The 19574-nt window shown below is 45.5% G+C and overlaps 1 protein-coding gene across 2 annotated transcripts in view; it reads left to right on the forward strand.

Annotated features, from left to right (window-relative positions):
* SSH2 (slingshot protein phosphatase 2) overlaps window positions 1-19574 on the forward strand; it is a 91931-nt gene that overhangs the window by 21577 nt on the left and 50780 nt on the right. Inside the window, exon 2 of one of the 2 annotated variants that reach the window (XM_005525761.3) lies at window positions 7252-7295. In XM_005525761.3, coding sequence (XP_005525818.2) covers window positions 7252-7295 — 44 coding nt within the window. Of the gene's footprint in view, window positions 1-7251; window positions 7296-18632; window positions 18758-19574 lie in introns of those variants that run through there. The other variant, XM_014254966.2, reaches the window with a different exon arrangement.

A 19574-nucleotide genomic window follows, 5' to 3' on the forward strand; every position in this document is an offset into this window, starting at 1 on the left:
TTGCTCATGGATGGTTAAAGAGTATCAGCTGCAGATCCAGCTCTCCAACTTCCCTGCGTATGGCTCATTAGCCAGTTTGCTTTTCAGGCTCCTTCAACCTTGTTTAATTCTAGCTGCCACTTTTTTAATGCAGCACTTGAGGAGAGTCTCTCTCTCTCTCTCTCTCCAGCTGGAAACAGGCCCAGCTTCAGAGGTGAAGATGTGAGCCCTGTGGGTGAGGAGGTGCATGGCCAGGGCTGCTCTGGAAGTTCTGGAGGGCATTGGGAGGTTGAGTAAGGTCTGTGTTTTTAACAGGCAGTGACTGGAGAGGGTCTGAGGTGTGAATGTCCATCCTGCATAATTGCAGAGGGACAATTTCATGCATGTAAATGTGTCAGCCTGCATGAGTGGATAATGAACAGCTGCTTGTTGTGGTTACCTGAGGAGCTGGGATTTCATTTTATTCACAGACTGTTTGGCTGTGTAGAAGCCCTGCCCTGAGATTCACCAGTGTACACACGCATATGTTTCACTTGGTCTTAGTCAAATTATACCCTTGACATCAGCAACAGTTTCCAGTATGGAAACTGGAGTTCCAGTGCCTGTGTTTATACAGCCAGTGAGTCTTCTCACACTTGGTCCTTCACCATAAGCATTTGTTACTGTTGTAGGGAAACAAATGCTCCTAGATTCTGAGATTTCGAGTGGACAATGTCATTGGCTTTGCCTAAAAGGAGACTAAGCAGATACCTTTAGGGTTCTGGTAGGCATTAAATTCAGCAAAGCACCATAATTACCAATTAAATACCTGTCTTTTCTGTCATACTTACAGTATGCTGAAAGACCTTCTGAAAGTCAGAGGGAAGATCTATTCAGGGAGACAGTAGTTCTGCTGGGTTTTTTTCCTAAGTGTCTGTAAGTGGCTAGAGATGATGTGCTACTACACAGTTTTAATGAGAGAAGTTATATTAATACACATTTGATGTAGGGACATTTAAGGTGAATATATATCTGCAATATATGGGGTTTTCTTTGTTCCCTTTAGGTGGGTCTCTGATTAAGGCAGAAGCTGTTGTACTCCCCAACAGGCAGGCTGATTTCACTGCAGAAATTCAGTTGACAGTAATCTGCTTTTTAATCTGTTCTTGTGGTGTAGTGTGGCAGGCTGTGTCACACCATATTTCTCATCCTAACTCTTGTTGCACCAGTTGAAGGCTTGTAATTTTTGTCTTGAAGTGTCTGAGTTTTAGTTCTGCAGTTTTTAGTGAGTGCTAATCTAAACAAGGTTTGCATAAATCTCTTTGCTCCAGCAGGAAGATGAAAGCTTTGATAAGGAACTTGTTTTTTTTTTTCTCTCTCGTGAGCAGGAGCACAATGTCTTTGACCTAAATATACCAATTACTGACATAGCAAAGTGATACAGAAAACAATCCAGAAGGCATGCCAGCCTCTGAATGAACACTTGGCTGCAGAAAGCTACTGCTTATGTGGAACCTCAGATCCAGAAGACATGTGAGGAGGAAAATGTTAATTCAAAACATTTCATGCAAATAGTGAGGGGTGAGAGAACAACGGCTGAAGAAATGCTTGTTTATCCCTTATCCCTATGGCTCAGGAGAGGTAAAAGCTCTATGCAAAACACAGTGCTGTTCTCCCCTTTCTCGTTTGTGGCCTGGTTTGCTCAGCTTTTTGAAGAACTTTTATGTCAAAGGCTTCCTGGTAGCAGCTTCTACTTTAAAATGTGTTTGATGGCAGATATAAGTATTTCAAAATGTAGCATTGAGCTTCCTCTGTAGATCATGCTAGGTGAGTTTATTATTTAGTTTCATAATTTTTATTCATGGTTAAGGTTAGCCACCTCTAGAGACCAAGGAAGTCTGAAGTGAATTGGTTTTCAGTTCAGCTTTGAGACCTATCCTCTACTGATGAGTACTTGCACATTGCTACCACGCTGATGGTTTCCAAAATACACTGAGTAAATCACAGAATCACTAGGTTGGAAGAGACCTTCAAGATCCTCGAGTCCAACCAATGCCCTAATACCTTAACTAAACAATGGCACTGAGTGTCATATCCAGTGTTTTTTAAAACACATTCAGGGATGGTGACTCCACCACCTCCCCAGGCAGACCATTCACACAAAGTGCTGCGGATTTCTGGTTTTCCATCTGGAACTTGCAGACTCTGGATGCCCATTTTTTGGTGGCCAAGTGACTCTTTTTAAAGGGTCGAACTACTACTAGACATGGTCAGACTGGGAGCAGTACCTGATACGGTTTTGCATCTTCCCTCAACCCCCACTGAATTTGTGTGCAGTCTTGGGCTTCTTGCAAGAAAAAAGGGAACCTTTTATCAACCCAGGTTTTGGAGTCAGTCCTTGTTTCATTTTCCTAGGCAGTGTTGTTGCTGGCACTTCAGCCATACTGCAAATGCAGCATGTGTGGGCTTTTTGCTCACACAGTTTATTTAAGAGATTGATACAACTCAGACTACTGTAGGAAAGTCCCTCTGCTACAGAAATGTGTAATAGATATTTGGCAGTGCAACTCAAACATTTGTCTTGCTTTGTTCCAGCAGATGATTTGAGATTATTGATAGGACCAGCTCTGTGCAGTGTCTGCTGTTGAACAGAAATCTATTAAATATTTCATTTTGGAAGGCATTGAACTTCAGTTCTGTGTGATGTCCCTGTACAGATCCTCATCCCTTGGACTTCATAAGCCTCTAATGAATTGCTTCTTTGGGTATCTGGTGCCAGTTCTGTGCAGATGTTGGGTACCCCGGGGCATCCCATGTGTCTGTGTCAGGATTTGATTGAGCTCTAAGGAATCTGGTCATCCAGTGGCTGCTCTGTGTTCCTCTGTGTGCCTTGTGTTGCATTAGAGGAGAAGCTGTGGCTGCAGCAGTGGCACCCTCTGCAAGATTTGACCAGATTGGGTTATCCATGCATTGGCAAATAGTTGTGGGAGGGTGGCTTTTGTACTGACTTGCTTAATACTTGCTGGCACATGGGGAGAGCTCCCATATGGAGAAGTGTGCACTGTGTGTGGCTGTAGCCCATACAAAGGGACACTGGGACACTGGTGGATGCTGTGAAAGGAGCATTTGCATGGTTTAACGACTGGATTAGTGCCTGGTTGCACAGCCTCTGATTTGACTAAAGCAGCTGCCTTCTTCCCAGCAAAGGTCATGTTCAGCTCAGAGGCACTTAGTGTGTGTCTGAACAACTGGATGAGATGTAGCCAGCGAAAGAGTAGGCAGGGATCTGGGAGACTGCTCATTTAATTACAGTCCTTGTCTTTGTAGTTCCTCCTTTGAGACTGAGTCCAAAGCTGTCCATGTGGTGGACGTTTGACCATGTTACCTGAAAAGCCCCTTTGATGGCATGGATACATCTAAATGTTGCTGTGGGTTTGGGGGATCTATATTAACTAATTTTCTGTAATGTCTAAGTGTTCACCTCACAGCTACAAGCAAGATGTTGACTTAAGGGGTGAAAAGTCTCTAAATTGTTGGTGCTCTTTTGATATTTGCTGTCTGTGACCACTCACTCCTCATAAAACCACTTCCCAGGCATTGTCTATACAGTCAGGTATGTTGGCAGAAAATCATACATAGCAGTTATTAAATGGGAATCCTTTTAAGGTTTGAAAGATGTATTTTTAGGGTGTAGTCTGTGTGAAATGTTCCTTGGTTAATAGAAATGTAGTGATTATTGGGTGCATAACTTAGGCTAATAATCATATCTTACAGTACAAGAACTTGCTGTGATGTTCCTGATGTTAAATCCAGGCAGACAGCTCCAGTCCCAGTACATACGAGTGGAGAATGAATCTTGTTTATCATTACATCAGTCTGCAAAAAGGAGATTTGTACAAGCAGAATTGTTTGCGCGACATGGAGTGACTCCCATTGTATAGAACAGAACAGCACTCCAAAATTTCTCTCCTCTCCCTTGCCCTTTTGATGACAGATAGTTGGCAGTGGATCAAAGCACAAACAGGATTAATGTTTTGCATATTCAGTCCTACATGGCCTGAAAGGAGCAGAGATGGAATTTTTCATCTTTCACTTTAAACTGCATTTAATATCGTGGCCTAGTTTAGAGCTATGCGACTCATTCCTTCCATTTCCCCTGAGGCCTCTGTTTCTGGTCAAGGAAAGGAGGGCATGACTCCCTCTGGAGCTCATCAGTGCTGCTCAGCTTCCTCGTCTGTGCAGGCTGGTGGAGGAGGCTGGTTTGAGGCTGGAGCAATCCAGCATCAGGAATCTCCAAGGAGAGTTTGTGGAATCTGCCATCCCTTGGGTCTGTCTCTGTGGTCACATCACAGGTGCTGCAGGGTACAGGGAACCCGGAGCTGGGGCAGCATCCCAAATTCTTGCCACCACCTGTGCAAAGACAGCTGTAAAAGCCGGAGTGGTGTCACAGGTCACACCTCCAAAAGGCTGCATTCACTATGCAAGGATGCTGTCCGAGCATGTTCCTTCTCAAAGAAGTCCTCGGAAAGGAATGTTTGAGCCGCGTCTTGGCTGATGAATTGTTGTACTGGCAGCAATACTTCTTCGCCTTTGGAAAACGCTGGAAATGGCGAGCAAGCGTGGAGGTGCTGATTTTGGGGGTCGTGTCAGTGCTGGGGCCGTGTCCCCTTGGAGCCTGTTCCTCCCTGGAGCGGCACCTGAGCGGGCACATCCCTGTCCTGCCCTCCCCTCTAGCGGGAAGAAGCATCACTGCAGCCGCGTGGGCTCCAGGCGGGCATTTGGGGGATGTTTTGTGGCTGCAGGATTTTATAGTGACCACAGCACAGCGGGAATGGCAGCAGCGATTGGGGAGGGATATGTGAAATACGGGATCATTGGCTGTGTCTTCTTTCACGCCATCTGTCCCTGGATGCATTTGCAGAGGGGACAGCGGATGGGGTGAAGGTGGTTCAGATCTGAATCTGACCACACTGTAAATCCAGGACAAAACATGAAGTCCAGGGAAGGCGTAGGCTGCAGGCTGGTCAGAGTTGCTGAGGAGAAGAAGAGGAAGCTGCTGAAAGTTAGTTTTGTTCCAGGTAGCATCCAATTGGTCTCTTGATCAAATCACACTTGTCTACAGTTCTGTTTTCATAGTCAGTTATATTCTGAGTGAATGTGTTCCTCACACAAACCTGCTACATTTATGTCTGGTATCAAAGAGATGTAAGAGCTTCAGCAGAGACAGATGGTGATTAATTGGGCCATGTCTGGCCTCCTCCACACTGAGCTCCTGAGGGTTGAATTTTGAGGGGAGCTAAGATAATGATCTACATATTTCAGGATCTCCTCCTGTCACTTGTGGGACTTTTGGCTATGGCACACCAGGCTGGCCAATTGCTGTGACAAGGATTTCTCTTGGCAGGTAGAAACAACCATTCATTATAATATTAAAAATATTTGCACAGCTTGAGTTCCTGAGCAGCACAAATGAGACTTCAAGGGCTCTTTCAGTTGTTTTGCCTTGCTGTGGAGTTTGAGGAACTTGTTCTCTAGCTAAATACACTTTTTATTCAAAAACACCATCATGTCTTTAGCAATTCTACATGTAATGAAACATCTTCCCCTCCCTTCTGACCTGTTTCTCTTGCTCCCCCAAGTCAACTTCTTGTAAACCCACAGGGAACTCGATTGGAGCTTATGTTCTGGCAGGATTGCCTGCACTTTCCAGTGCTGGGGTGAGAAATGAAAGTACACTATCCTGGGAAATGCTGGTAATTAGGATTGCGGATCTTCAAGGACTTGGCTCCCTGGTCTTAAAATGCTGCGGCTGCTCCCATGGCTGCTCTTCATCTGCACTGTCTGAATGATGCAACAGCTCCTTTGCTGTTGACTGTGGAGTTCACTGGTGTTTTCATCTTGAAAGGGTCAGGAATGCTACTTCCCTTATCGAGTTGCTGAGCCAGTTCTCAGGAATGATGAGTAGAAGATATTCCTGCCAGCTTTTGTTTGGTGTAGATGGTCTGCAGGTTTTAGCTTGAATTTGTGGTTGCAGGTGGCTCCAAATGAAGGATTTGGTGGTGCAGTGGTGCTCTAGTCCTGTTCTTAGAAATAGAAGACCAGTAGCAAGGAGCATTTTCTAGTTACTCTCATCTATCACAGATTCAGATCATTGAAATAATGAGAAAGACTATCCAGCAGGAGCATCTGCACTTTACTCTGATTAAAAAGTGAACTAAACTGGACCACTGTATCCAGTAAACATAAAGAGTGTAGTTCAGAAGAGCTGTACAGTCTCCCCTGGGGTTGTTCATGGGAGACCATCATTGGAGCCTGTTGCAGAGGAGTCTGGGCCGGGGGCAATGCTGGAAGGAGGGCACTGTCACTGTGTCACTGCAAATCCAGCTTGTGAAACACTCTCAGTGGCACAGGTCTCTTGCAACCATCTTGCTGGTTGTGGCTTGAAAAACTTAACACTCCAAAGGAGACCTGCAGAAGGGAAGCCTAGAGCAACCAAGAACAAAATTATCTTTTTCCTTCATCTATCTGAACTCTGGTTTTCATGGGATGCCTCTGCCCTGACAAAACCCTTGATATGTTTTAAAATGCTTTTTACCTGTGGACCTGCACAAATATAGTAAGTTTTCACTAGTACAACAGATCCTGTACCCCATCTCCAGTGCCTGACGGGGTGTATGTAAATGCACATTAAAAAAATCTGTAAAAGCAGAATTAATTGCTGAGATCTCTCTGCTGAGATATTGCTTTGGGCTGTAGTAGGTAGGCCTAGTAAAATTCCACAGCACATTAGAGATTGTGCATATTAATATCTCATCTAAAGCAGTGTAATATGTCAGATTTCTCCTTTCTGGTCATATCTGTGCTCACTCAGTCTGATTCGTCAGGTTTATTACATGCTAGTTTTGTGGATTTTTACGCTTGATTGCTGACACTGAACTATGAATTAATATGATCTCCATAAAGGTAATAAAAACCCAGAGATTTTTGCCCAGAAGTGAACTATGTGTTTATCTCTTGGCCTGCCATGTTTGGCAAGGGTCACTGGAAGTCCGTGCAAAGGCATGCAAAATCCTGCAGGGGCAAAAATTCCTGTAACACTGAGTTTTTAAAAGGCTTTTGGGAGAACATGAAGTGACAGCTGAGCAGAAAGTGAGTTCCTCTCTAGTGACAGCTGCATGCAGGAGCAGGGAAAATTCCCCTTGCCTTACACAATCAAACCAGTGAAATGCAAGCCTTTGCCTTCTGCATGTATTAAAAGATATTAATGTTTTTCTCCTTTCTTTATGTATGCAGGAGGCAGACAGTGGGGAAGAAGAATGCCGATCCCAGCCCAGAAGGTAAGATTGTCACTTGAGGCTCACAGGAGTCCTCGGGGATGCCTTGCTGCATGGAATGTTCCACAGGGCTTTTGTTGTTCCTCTGGCATGTCCTGCAAACATGCATCACTTTCTGCTTGTGGTTGATGTTGCACAACTGTCTTAAATAAGCCTTACTGAAAAATGGGTTCTAGTAAAGTGTTTGCTGCAGCAGGAAATGGGGGAAGTCAGATTGCACACTAAAAAATAAATATGGGGAGCAGTTGGCAAAGATGCTAGTGAATATATTCTCCAAACTGCTGTTTCTGTAGCTCCCTCCAGTGTCCTGTGTTGCTTCTCAGGATTTAGTCCACCATCAGAGTATTCTGAGAGGCATAACCAGACTAATACACTCTTTCTCTCTGGTTAAAAAGTCCCTGTTCCATCAAGGGTTATCCTGATCCAAACAGGCACCTGCTGCTTAAATAGCACATTCAGTGGATTTATGGATATTTGCTGCTGATGCAGATAGTCAAATTTATCCTCTAAAATTAGGAGACACTGAGAATTTGCAGGGATTTTTTTGTTTTATTGGGATTGTTTTGCAAGGAGGTGTTCACCTCTTGTAAATGCTGATTTCAGTTGCTTCAGAAAGAACTTCTTGTGGTAAATGTTATTTGCTAAAAAGTAAACATTGAAACTCAGCTGATTGAATGGTGACAAGTAATGTTGATTTTTATAATGTAGGTATAGTCTGCAGGGTAAAACTTCCTGGGGTCTTGGAAGCTTTATCTCCTTTCCTCAAAGCCATCAAAATAATTATTTCAGCTGAACTTAATAAATGCAAAAATTGTATCTATCAGGTGACTTCTCCAATGGCACGAATGCTTTCTTGGCTTAAAATGTTGCAGTCAGATTTTGTGGAAAGTTTCAGATTCCCTCCAGAGGGAGTAAAGGGGAAGTGAAGGTGAAATGGCTCTCCCTTTATGAGCTCTCTGACTGTTACGGTTCTTTGCTTTATGGTGTTTGTGTGAGTGGGTAGCAAGAGAAGCCATAATATCTAGTATTTAAAATACTTGAATGAGATTTGGGCTTTGTGTTTTGGGGCCAACTTGAAGGAATCTGCAAAAGAAAAAGCTGTCCTGGTTACACATTCCCATGATTTCGGTGTAGTTCTGTGATTCTGTGGCTCAGGGAAGGTAGCTGCCCTGTTTACTTCAGTCTTCAACCCCTAAATGATGATGTAAGAATTGCTCTTTCTTCATTTTACAGCTTTCATGAGTGAGAGGAAAGCTGGAAAGCACAATTCCCAAAGGCTCAAATTGAACTCAGCTAAAGTCTGATTTTTCATTTCACTCTTGGCCTTCCAGCAGTCACAAGATCAATTCATGACTTGATCTCAGTATACATAATGTACTGGAAGGGATGGGAGTTATTTAATTGTTGCAGGCACTTAGCAACCATTGTAGGTTAGGTCTGAAAAAAACATTTTTTAAATATATTTGAAATAACTTCCTGGGGTAGGAAATGACAACCTGCTGTTGATGTGGTGATCTGAGCTCCGTGACTCCTGTTACTGGGGTCATGGAGCTAACTAAAACCAAACTCCTTCTGGGGGAAAACAAGGGAGTTGGTGTTAAATGTGTTTGATTACAGTAGGATAAAAATAATAGAGTCAAAGGGGGTAAGTAGTGAACCTGGAGTCCTGCTGTGGAGGAGCAGCAGATGTCCATAAACAGTTCCTGAGTATATCTAATCCCCAGTTTTCACAGGAGCGTAGCATGTAGCAGCTATTGAAAATCCAGGCAGTAAAAAGGCTACAGATTGAGTTTGGCTTAAAAGGAAAGATGTGTTTCCAGCTCCAGTGTCAGGTGGTGCTCTGCAGCAGCCTGACATTTCTCTCTGCTTGCCTGGACAGGGCCCAGTTCTCCTGAGGCTTCATTCAGGTGACCTGGCTGCAGCTCCAGTCAGTGGTCAGTATTTGGGGTGGGATTTTTTTTGCTGTTTGTAAAATTCTTATGGTGAGGAGACCTTTTGTCTCCTGTGGTCATGAAAAATGTGTTCACATGCTACCTAAGCATGTCAGGCATTGGGCATGTCCAAGCTCATCCTGGACACTGAAGCCAGGACTATTGCTGTGGTAGGACTACATGTGTGTTTGTATAAATAAGTTAACTTTTCAAAGGTTATCAATACTTAGGTGTTAATGCTTGCAAGGGAGTTAGTGAAGACCTAAGCATAAGCACATGGACTTGTTTGGTGTCAGAAGATTTTTGCAGTGGTCAGTCTTGACAATCATTGGGTAGAGCCTTCATTTCCATTCCCGTGTCCCCGTGTCTCTGCACAGCCTGGGGATTGCTATCTCAGAAGACATGTTACACTGATCAACAGCACTGCTAATCCTGTGGTTAGCAAAATCTAGAGAGCTTCCTGTGTTAGGTTTCTGCTGCTTGTCTTTCCTCCCTGATGAGGTATGGGATGTATATTGAGGTGAGGGGGAACATGCAGGAAAGCCTGGCAGCAGGACAGCAGGAGGGACAGTGTTTGTTGAGCAGAGACTATGAAGAGCAGCAAACTAAAATGTCCTCCAAAGAGGCAGAGAAATAAGTTACAAACAGGAGCTTAAGCTTGTACATAATTACATCAAGATTACCATACTTAAACAAAGTGATCTGTTTGCTGACTTGTGCTTTTTAAGATCTAACACCAGACAGGCCTGTGATTGCCTGGACTGGGTCTCACAGAGAAGGGAGAACTGTGTGAAAATGTTGTTTAAACATAAACCTGCTCTACAGAGCATTCAAATGACCTGACAAGTCTGCACTTGTTAGCACCATCATGGACTGAGAAGCTTTCTGCTTTGGGAATTGGCAGAATCTGCTTAAAACTTCTGTCCAAAAGATGGGCAGAGCTATCAGAGTGCAGAAGGAGTTCCTGTGTCATCTTGCAGTCATTCTTGGAAGGTGCTTAAAATGGCATTTCCTGTCCAACTCTTTTGTGTTGGTGCAAAGAGGAATGGTTTATTTTCCTACTGAGGAAAGTACTTGGGTACAGTGAACACAGATCTCATTTCTATAAATATTTCTATCCATTATTAAAAACCCCAGCAAGTTAATGCTGCCAGTATCTGAAGCTGAACAAATAGGTGAAACCAGCTTGGCTTCTGCAATATTTTTTCTCACACCCAAGCCCTGCTCTGGGAGAAGCCTGGGTGGTGTCTCTCCAGCTGTAGCAGTGACCATTCATGCAGTTTATGGGTGAAATCTCCAAAGCCCTGACACAGATCCAGGTTTTTGCTCTGGAGTCCCTGATCAAGCCAGTCCCTGTCACCCTTGGCTAATGGAACTAAGACTACTGTGTAAGCAGATGTCCTGAGCAATCTATTTATTACATTTATTACCTTCATAGCTATGTTCTGACACTTTCATTAGGCTGTCTGGAGGCTGTGGAGCTAAACTGGCCTGCACATCTCTCCTGTCCCCAGACGTGCTGCTGCCACACTGAATACACTCTTAATGGAGCATCTGTGTTAACAAGCTCTTTGCAGCATCCCGAGGTTGTTAAAATTTACCTAAAATGTACATGTATTGAGCTGTGAGTTGTGTTTACACCTGCTGAGGTATTGACATTCAGGTTTTGTGTGCTCTGTGCCAAGGTTGCAAGGATTCAGCATCTTTGTTTTGCTGACAAATGACATCGCCGGGGCCGGGGCAGCAGCGGTGCTGCAGCTGCACTGGATTTGCTGTCAGGATCTGCCGTTTGCTCTTTGGGTTTTATGTTTTAAATGGTACCTCTCTTTCCACACCATCATGATTTTACCACTTCTGTGTGCCTTGAAACCGCACTGGTTGCTGAAATGCAGCATTTGAGGCTACTCAGTAACTGCTGCATATAAAATTGGGTGAGCTGTATTGCCTAGCGAGGCTGCTAGGGACTTCAGAGGGATTCTTTGAACTTTTATGGGACTAAAGTCCATTTGCTCAGGTAAAGCTGAGGAGCCTGTCATTCCCTTCAGGTGCCACAGAAAGTGATTACATCCTGCTTGAAATGTGGTGCTTGTTACCTGAAAAGGTTCTCAGAATGTGCTTGTCCTCCCCTCTTCAAGTGGAGGCAAGAGTGTGGTGTTAAATTATAATTTAAAAATAAGAAAAACCCACATCTTTTGCAGCACAAGTATGGTTACCTTCTGATTTGTTGGTTTGTTTTTTTTTTTTAAATCAAAATAGTTCCTTCCAGGAGTGAACTGGGAAGGAAAGCAAATCAGATTACTGCCATGATAACAGTTGGATGTGCCAAGTTGCCTCAAGGTCTCAAGCTGTGAGTAAATACCTTTGTTTTAGGAGCAGAAGACCACAGTCTGATGCAGGAGCTGATGGTTTATAGCAGTATAAAAGTTGTTTTTCAAAGAGTAAGTGGAATAGGTGCATGTGCTTCCTTCTACAGGGCAGCAGCTCAATAAGCTGTAAGCCAACCTGTTTGATTTTTAAACTGAGACCGGCTGTAAAATGTGTGTTAGTCCCTGCGAGAAATGGGGAGGGTGGTCGTGTGAGACTGAATTGACTGCAGTTCCAAAGGCTCATTCACACTCCACACTGGGATGTGTGGATCTACAACATCATGTGACTGCTGTGACTTGGAGATGTGTGCCACCACCATTTGGTGCTCCTGTGGCAGGCTCCTGCCACTCCTGGTTTTCCTTAAAACCTATCTGGTGTTACAAGAGACACTTCCAAAAGCTGTGTGCTGAGAGTTCTGGCAACTAAACCTTCCTTGTGCTGCCTTTGCTTGCGACTGCAGCTGCCAAACATTTACTGTGTTGGTACTTGAACAGTAGCTGGGTCTTTAATGGCTGTGCAGGACAGTTTGTTAACTCCAGATCTTGAGTAAGAAGGGGCTGTGTGTGTACAGGAAAACGTGTGTTTATCCATGCTGGAGATTACCAAGCTCTTGTAGTATGAACCTTATCTTTAGAATGTGTTTCCTGAATTCATCTTTCTGTCTTTCCTTTCAGTGACAGCTCAGCCTCTCTCTGGCATTTATTACAGCTGCTTGGGGGAGAGTGTAATGCTGAGATAAAGAACAGTTCTGGTCATCTGCCAGCTCTGCTGACCACCAGAAATGTTCCTGTGGGCCACGATCGGTGGCCTTCATTTCTGAATACCAGCTCTTTTATCACCGAACTGTGAGCAAAGGTATTGAACTGGCAGTAAAATTTGGGTTTATTAGATTAGTGACAGGTATCTGCAGGGCTGGTTCACTGCAAGGTCTGTTTGGGGTTGCAACGTGTTCAGTCCAGTCCAATGACATACCTGTGGATCACAATAATGTGTGAGATGATTTCAGGTGTGATCTTCAGGCTGAATCAAGCAGAGTAGCATCATTGCATTGCCAAATTACCAGGTAAACACAGGGAGCTTGCTCAAAATCTGAATGCTTGTGAAAAGTGGTTTTGAATTTGTCATTCTAAGCATGTGAACAGAAGAGAATGAGGAACAGGGCAAGGACAAGCTGGGAAGTAAAAGGAATGAAGGTGGGTCAGATACTTCAGCTACCAAAAGGGTCTATAGAGTCCAGGACAGGTGCTCCCATGCACTTGTGCTCCTTCAGAGGGTCACAGAGGAGGGGCTGACCAGGAGGTGCCTTAAGAATTCCATATGTGCTTCTGTCTCCTGCTGAGTATGAACCAGGTGCTCTAAGCTGAAGGAATAGGAAGGGAAACTCTGAAATTCCCTTTCCTGGTGAGACACCTTCACAAGACTTCAAAGTTAAACATGAATCTTCAGAGTTTTCAGCACTTTATGGATTTCAGATACTTAAATGTACTTTGATAATCTGAGCCAGGGTTTCTGGACTCATTGCCGTTCACCTCTTTGGTGTCCTTAGATCAAAAACATTCCTTTATAAAATTGGGTGAGTGGATGGTTTTGACAGTTGGGGAGGATTTAGATCTTTCTTTTCCACACATCACTGAAATAATACATTACCTACACTGGTGTTGCTTGTGTCTCTTTTCCTGCTCGGGTCCCTTCAGTCATCTTTGCTTCAGGCTCTGTAAAAAAGGTGTAATTGAGCATTGACCTCTCTGTGTCAGACCCTCGAAGATTTAATGATAAGTAAAGTATACAGTGATTGGACGTGGGGCTGGTGAGGGAAGGGTTTAATGAACTGATAATATTGCAAAATAGGTGTTGGATTCTCAGCTAGGCAGCCTAATCATCAATCATGATGGGCAGCTGACCAAAAGGCTTTAAAGGCAGGGGTTTGTTCTTTCAGTGATGCTTATCTCACTATCCCTGTACTTGTCTGATTTCTTTGCTCAAGAGCTGGAAACAGAAATACTCTTTGACAGCTTAAATAACCAAATTTAGAATGTGGCTTCCTGTTCTGACTGGTTCTTCAAGATTCAAGTACAGTTTTGCGTGCTTTCCCTGTTCCTGCCTCCCCTGCCTTTTTGGTTTTTTGGGGTTTTTTTTCTTTTTTTGGTTTTGTTTGGTTTTTGGGGTTTTTGTTTGTTTGTTTGGTTGGTTGGTTTAGTTTTGTTTTAACTAGATATGGGCTCCTTTATAATTACTTGGTTAAGTTCCCCTGGCTGTGTGTAATCCAGCTGGTGTATGTAAGCCCTGCCTTGGTGGGTGGTATGTCTGTTAATCACTGGGAAAGCTTTGTGTCTGTGCTGTACTCTATCTCATTCTGCCCTGCGTGCATTGGCTTGTTTATGATCACTGCTACTGAAATCGCTTCATGTTTTCCTGATAAATTGGACTGCAGAACGCAGAAGGCTTCGTCTCCCATGCTAAAACCATCCAGAAGACTTCTGTCAGATTACCTTCCCCTCCAAGGAGTGGAGGCAACAGTAGGAGATGAGTGCAGGGGGTGCTGCTCTCAGCTAGTGGGTCTCTACCTATTTACAGGTTTGCTGCACTAATTTAAGGCTCTTCCCAAATAAATCATCTGTTTGGACCCTTAATCCACTCAGACTCATCTGTCAACTCGGTTCAGTGCCTAAAGCCACATGTCCTCACAGCAAAAGGATGACTTAACTGACTTCCCACCAGAAACGCAGGGTAATCAGGTCCTTTGACCCTCAAAGAGCTGCAGTGTTGCAGCCTTTTTTTCAAGGCTACCCCTTAGGACCCTTTTCCCATCAGAGCTGATGCAGAGACAGCTGCCTTTGTGGACAGAGACCGAGTGTAGCTGCCAGTGAGAAAAACAAAGGACTTGGCCCCATCTCTGCACACGGAAATGAACTTTTGCTACCTCTGCTCCCCAACGGTGCCTGTGCAGGACTCCCATGCTCAGCTGTGGGCAGGGACGTGTTGTTTTCAAAGTTCAGTGACTTTTCATAAATATCACCGGAAACAGCTGTTGAACAGTAAAGAACAAACTTTCCACATGTGCAGTAAAGGTGGCTGAGCAGGCACGGCCGTGGCACATCGCTTGGCAGGGAGAGGATGTGCTGGGGATGAGGGGGAGGTTAGTTTGTCTAACAGAGCAGCTTCACAAGTTCTTTTTTCATAATCCCCTGAAAACATGGGTCTGGGTTCTGCATTGCCTTATCTGTGATACTGATAAAAATGATTTAGGGCAAAATTCCTATGTGTGACAGCCTCCCACTGTCCCTTTTACCTTGAACATGACCAATGTACAGATGTAGTATTTTACATATTTGTAGGAACAGAACATTACTTGCTTTTGCAGAGAGTACCTGGACTTCAGTCCAAAGAGACTTAATAATACCCAGCCCTTCACACCCACTGGAGTTAGAAAGACTATGACAGTATATCATAGTATAGAACTTAGTATAGAACTAAGGGGACCAGAGAAAATCTCACTGGTAGGTGTAATCTAAAATGAAAAGAGTAATTTTTATTAGTAATTGATACACAGTTTACATTAGTGTAGACTAAAAATTGAAGATGCCTAATAAGACAATCATGCTCCAGATTTAATCATGTTAACACGTGAGCAGACACTCAGCAAGCCCCTGTGGGATAGGAGTGGGTGGAATATGGTGACACCCACACCTTTGTGTGGTCTGACAAGAAGCAGCAATTCAGCTGTTGATCTTGGATGGAAACAGAAGCTTGATGAATGCCCTGTTTGCATGTGGACTATGTGTGCTGACAGGACTGGGTGTCCAGCTCTGAGCATGCCTCCTGCGAGTGTCAAACCTGGGCATGCCAGTGCCAAGCCTGACTGGAGCACTTCATGGTGACCTGGGCACTGAAGCCTGGGCTGGACAAGAAGGCCATTAGCAAGTGCTAGTCCTGTGTAGGACGCAGAATTACTTTGTTACACCACTGCAAGTTCAAAAACGGCTAAAATACACCAGGAAAGTGAAACAGCTGAAGGTACTGTGCAAGGTGCTGTGATTGTATAGTTTTGCAATGCAGACACCAGGGAAGATGATGACTGTATGAATAAACAGTATGTTGTCAGCTTTGTCTGCCAGACCGAACATTACAAGTCAATATCAGAGATTTGTGCATGTTCTCCTTCCAGCCCCTGAAACTTCTCTCCAGAGGCAGCTCTGGTAGCATTCCCCCATCCTGAAGCACCTGCTCAGACATCCCTCACACTCTGGTTTTTTTTTATCCATTGTGCTTCCATAACTGGTTCTAACTGCTGCCTTAGCGTAGCAAAGGTTTGGGGATGGGTGTTTTTACGGTGTGTCTCATGTGCTGTATATAACTGCAGTTTATTTGTTTGTGTGGTGTTGAAGGTTAAACGGGATCCTGCTGCCCCACAGGCTTGTGGTGTCACGGTGCCTTGCGGGGTTTGCTGCCTGCTCCGTTGGGCTCCGCAGAGTTTCCAGCAGGAAATGCCGAGGAGAACTCGGACAAGCAGTGCCCTTTTCCTTGCAGCAAAGTGTCATTTTGTGCACTGGGCTGGGCAACACTCGCGACCCCAGACAGGCGTATTTCCATCTTGTCATGCAGTGATTAATGGCTCTGCTCACATGGTCTGTTGCAGCACGGTGGTGATTTAGGCTGCTACCTGTCATCACTGCAATTTTGTGCACTTTAAATTCTTCATGAGTTTGTCCCAGCAGAGTGCACCTGCTTCCAGCCAGGAGCAATTTCTTGGCTGTCTTGTGACTTGCTGCTTAAACCCCATCTCATGCATCCCTTTCTTTCTACCTGCTCCTTGCTCCTGCATACTGAGGGACCAATTTACTGGGTCTAAACTTTTACTCGTGTCTAGACATAGGAGCAACTTTGACAAAGAAATAGAGTTGTTCCCTAAGGCTGATGTTAAAAGGAAAATAAAATAATGTTAAAAGCAAAAGTGAAAATAACACAGCACTTAGTGCTGTTGTCTAGTTGACAACATGGTGATGGGTCAAAGATGACTTGATCTTGAAAATCTTTTCCAAACTTAATTGTTCTCTGAGTCTCCACAAATGGACAGTGGGAACTGAAAGGTTAATCTCACTAACGTGTGCCACTCTCAGGCTGGGGTTTCAGTCTTTATGGCAACAAACCCAAGTTCAAATAGCTTTTCTTAGTGCAGATTTCAACATATTAATTTATTTGAGGATTTCCTATTTCGTTTCTCTAAAAGAAAACAAATGGGATATTTCTGTCATCGCTTGGTTCTCTGGCATTTGGAGATGCAGTGCATGATTGTATTAATCCAGGACTAATTAATTTACAAATACCCATATGTTATGAGTAGCTGCTTGCAGTTAATCACTGCACTTGTTTTCAGCAGGTTTTAAGGGCTTGCCTTTTAATGGTGGTTACATGTAAGAAATCTGACGTGTCTGGACAGTGTCTAAGTACATTTAGTCTTCTACAATGCTTGAAATAAAGCCCTTAAGTTATTAATTAGAATAGAACAGAAGTTCTGGGCTTGTTTTTCAGTCTGTGAATGTGTGGTATGTGTTACTACTGAATATGAGGTTCTTGCCAGTCTCTTGACCTCTGGAAGGATTGAGTTACCCTCCATTTCTTAATGTCCTGATTTTTCCATTGCTTCTTGCAACCAACTTCATTTCTGCCTAACAAAATGATTTTTTTTGGCATTGCAGCAAGTTGGCACTGCATTTTCTTTACAGCTGTGAGGCACCATTACCAGAGCTGCACTCTTGGCTATATAGGATGATATTGTTTAAATTATTGCAAACAAACAATACCCTAGCAAAACTTGCAGAATCGCAAATTCCAGTGTTTTGCCCTTTTCTCTGCCCATCCCTGAAGTGGAGATGGTCAAGACCTTTCAGGCAAGTGTCTTCTTGCTCCTGTCAAGTCTCCTATCAAGACCTGAACAGCTGCCATCACACTGTGTTGGTTTTTTCAACCTCTCTCTGCTTCTCTGAAACTTTTAGTTAATAATTGAAAATAAAGCTGATGAAGCTTTTGGCTTCCAGCTCTGCTGCCAGATCACAGGGGCAGCTCTGCAGTTGATGCCTTGGTATTTTTTGCTCTTGAGTTGATGTCATTAGCAAGTAGTTGTGTTTAAACTCACATCTTCCCCTGCCAGCTCACTTGTGCCTCCTTTCTGGGCATGTGCCACCCACAGCAGATGACTTAAGGCTGGTATATCGTGTTCCTCTGTGCTGGGATGTGATGAATTCCTAAGGGAAACACAAAACTGAGCTTGCTCCCAATCCAAGGCTCCTCGGTTGGTGGGCAATGCGGGGTGGGATCGAGCTGTCCCCGGCTCTCCCCAGTGAAAAACTGTATTCAGTTTCCCTCGCACTGTAACATGTGAATTCTCAGGAGCCAAACGACAAGACTTTTGTTCTAAATAACTTCCTTTCTTCCTTTTCTCGAGGGACGCTGAAGCTAAAGATTAAACAGCACACAAAAGCAGCTGCTTCTGTTCTCCTTTGGCAGAAAGCAAGTTGTCGCGTCTCTGCATATAAAAGTTACTGCCAAGAACTCTTCTCTCCGTCTCCTGCAGGAGAAAAATTAAGGTCGTTTCCTAATCACCCGAGTTGTCCCCGCCTGCCTTTTGCAAAACATCGTTTGATGTGCTGCATCAAACCCGGTTTCAGGGCGTAGATCTGAGAGGGGAAGAAGGAGGGGGGAAAAGGGGAAATGAAAAGGGAAGGGAAAAGGAAAAACTGTGCGAAGCCGCGCGCGGTGCTGTGCCCCGTCCCTCGCTGCCGCCCGCTGGGGGAACCGGCAGCTGAACTCCGGCCCGTGAACGGGGCGGACCATCCGCCTGTCCCCGATTCCCGTGTCCCGGTCCCGCATGTCCCGGTCCCCGATCCCTGTGTCCCGGTCCCGCCGGTCCCTGTTTCCCGTGTCCCGGTCCCTCCTGTCCCCTCCCTTTCCCGCAGCCCCGCGCCGCCACGTGCGGTGTGGGTGGGGCAGGGGGCGGGGCCTGCCATGACCCCGCCCTCCGGCCGCGCCTGCGCGGCGGGGGCGGCGCGGCGGGCGCGGGGCAGAGCGGCGGTGCCGATGCCGCGGGGCAGGGCGGCCGCCGCGGTGGGGAGCGATGATCCCCTACTTCTCCGACAACGCCGTCATCTCCCAGGGCGCCATCGCCCAGCTGTGAGTACCGGTACACACCGCCGAGACTCCCCTTCCCGCTGCCGCTCCGCCTGCCCCGGCTCCCGGCGGCTTCCCCTGTCCGAGCGTGCGCTGCGCTCACTCCCCTCTCCCCTCTCCTCTCTCTCCTCGCCCGCCCCGTTCCCCGTAGTTTGCTCCGCCGCCGGTTGCCTCTGGGCAGACTTTCGCCTGCCTGGCACCGCAGTGTGGAAGTGCTGATAAGCCCGGCGGCTGCTGCTTCTCACCGCTCACTTCCCTGATAAATTCTTTTTTTCACTGCAAGTACTCCGAGTCCCATCCGAGCTCTTCTCTCAGTGTTACACGGGAGCTGCCCGGGCAGCTCAGGGCTGCGCTTCCTCCCGCCGGAGCCGCCGGTTCCGGGCCCCCGCGGACCCCCAGCAGGCTGGGCGCTGACAGCGGGGTACAGATCCCCGGCCCACGTACTTTGGCCGTCTTTTGGGCTTAAAGCAGAGATCATCCCCTTTATCTGATCTCTTGGTTTATCGCAAAGCGGCAGGGAGGGAGTGCGGGGCTGGGGTGTCGGAGGCACAGGAGCAGGTCTGAGACATTACGCTGAGCACCTGCGGGTCACAAGGCGGAGAACGCGAGCCAGTTGTTAGCTACTGTCAGTCTTGGGCAGCTCTAAAGTGCAGAGTGTCTGTGTCCCAAACTAAGCCGCATGGAAAATCAGTCTCTCCAGCTGCACACACACACACCCCTCCCCCTTTGATATGCACATACGAATAATCATTTAATTTATAAACAATTAGCAGGCACTGCCTGATTCGTGCCGTTTGGCTGGGGGGATTAAGGAGGGAAG

Source organism: Pseudopodoces humilis, chromosome 23, assembly GCF_049639895.1.
Source record: "Pseudopodoces humilis isolate 2021_Gansu_Grassland_sample_001 chromosome 23, ASM4963989v1, whole genome shotgun sequence".
Classification (NCBI taxonomy): domain Eukaryota; kingdom Metazoa; phylum Chordata; class Aves; order Passeriformes; family Paridae; genus Pseudopodoces; species Pseudopodoces humilis.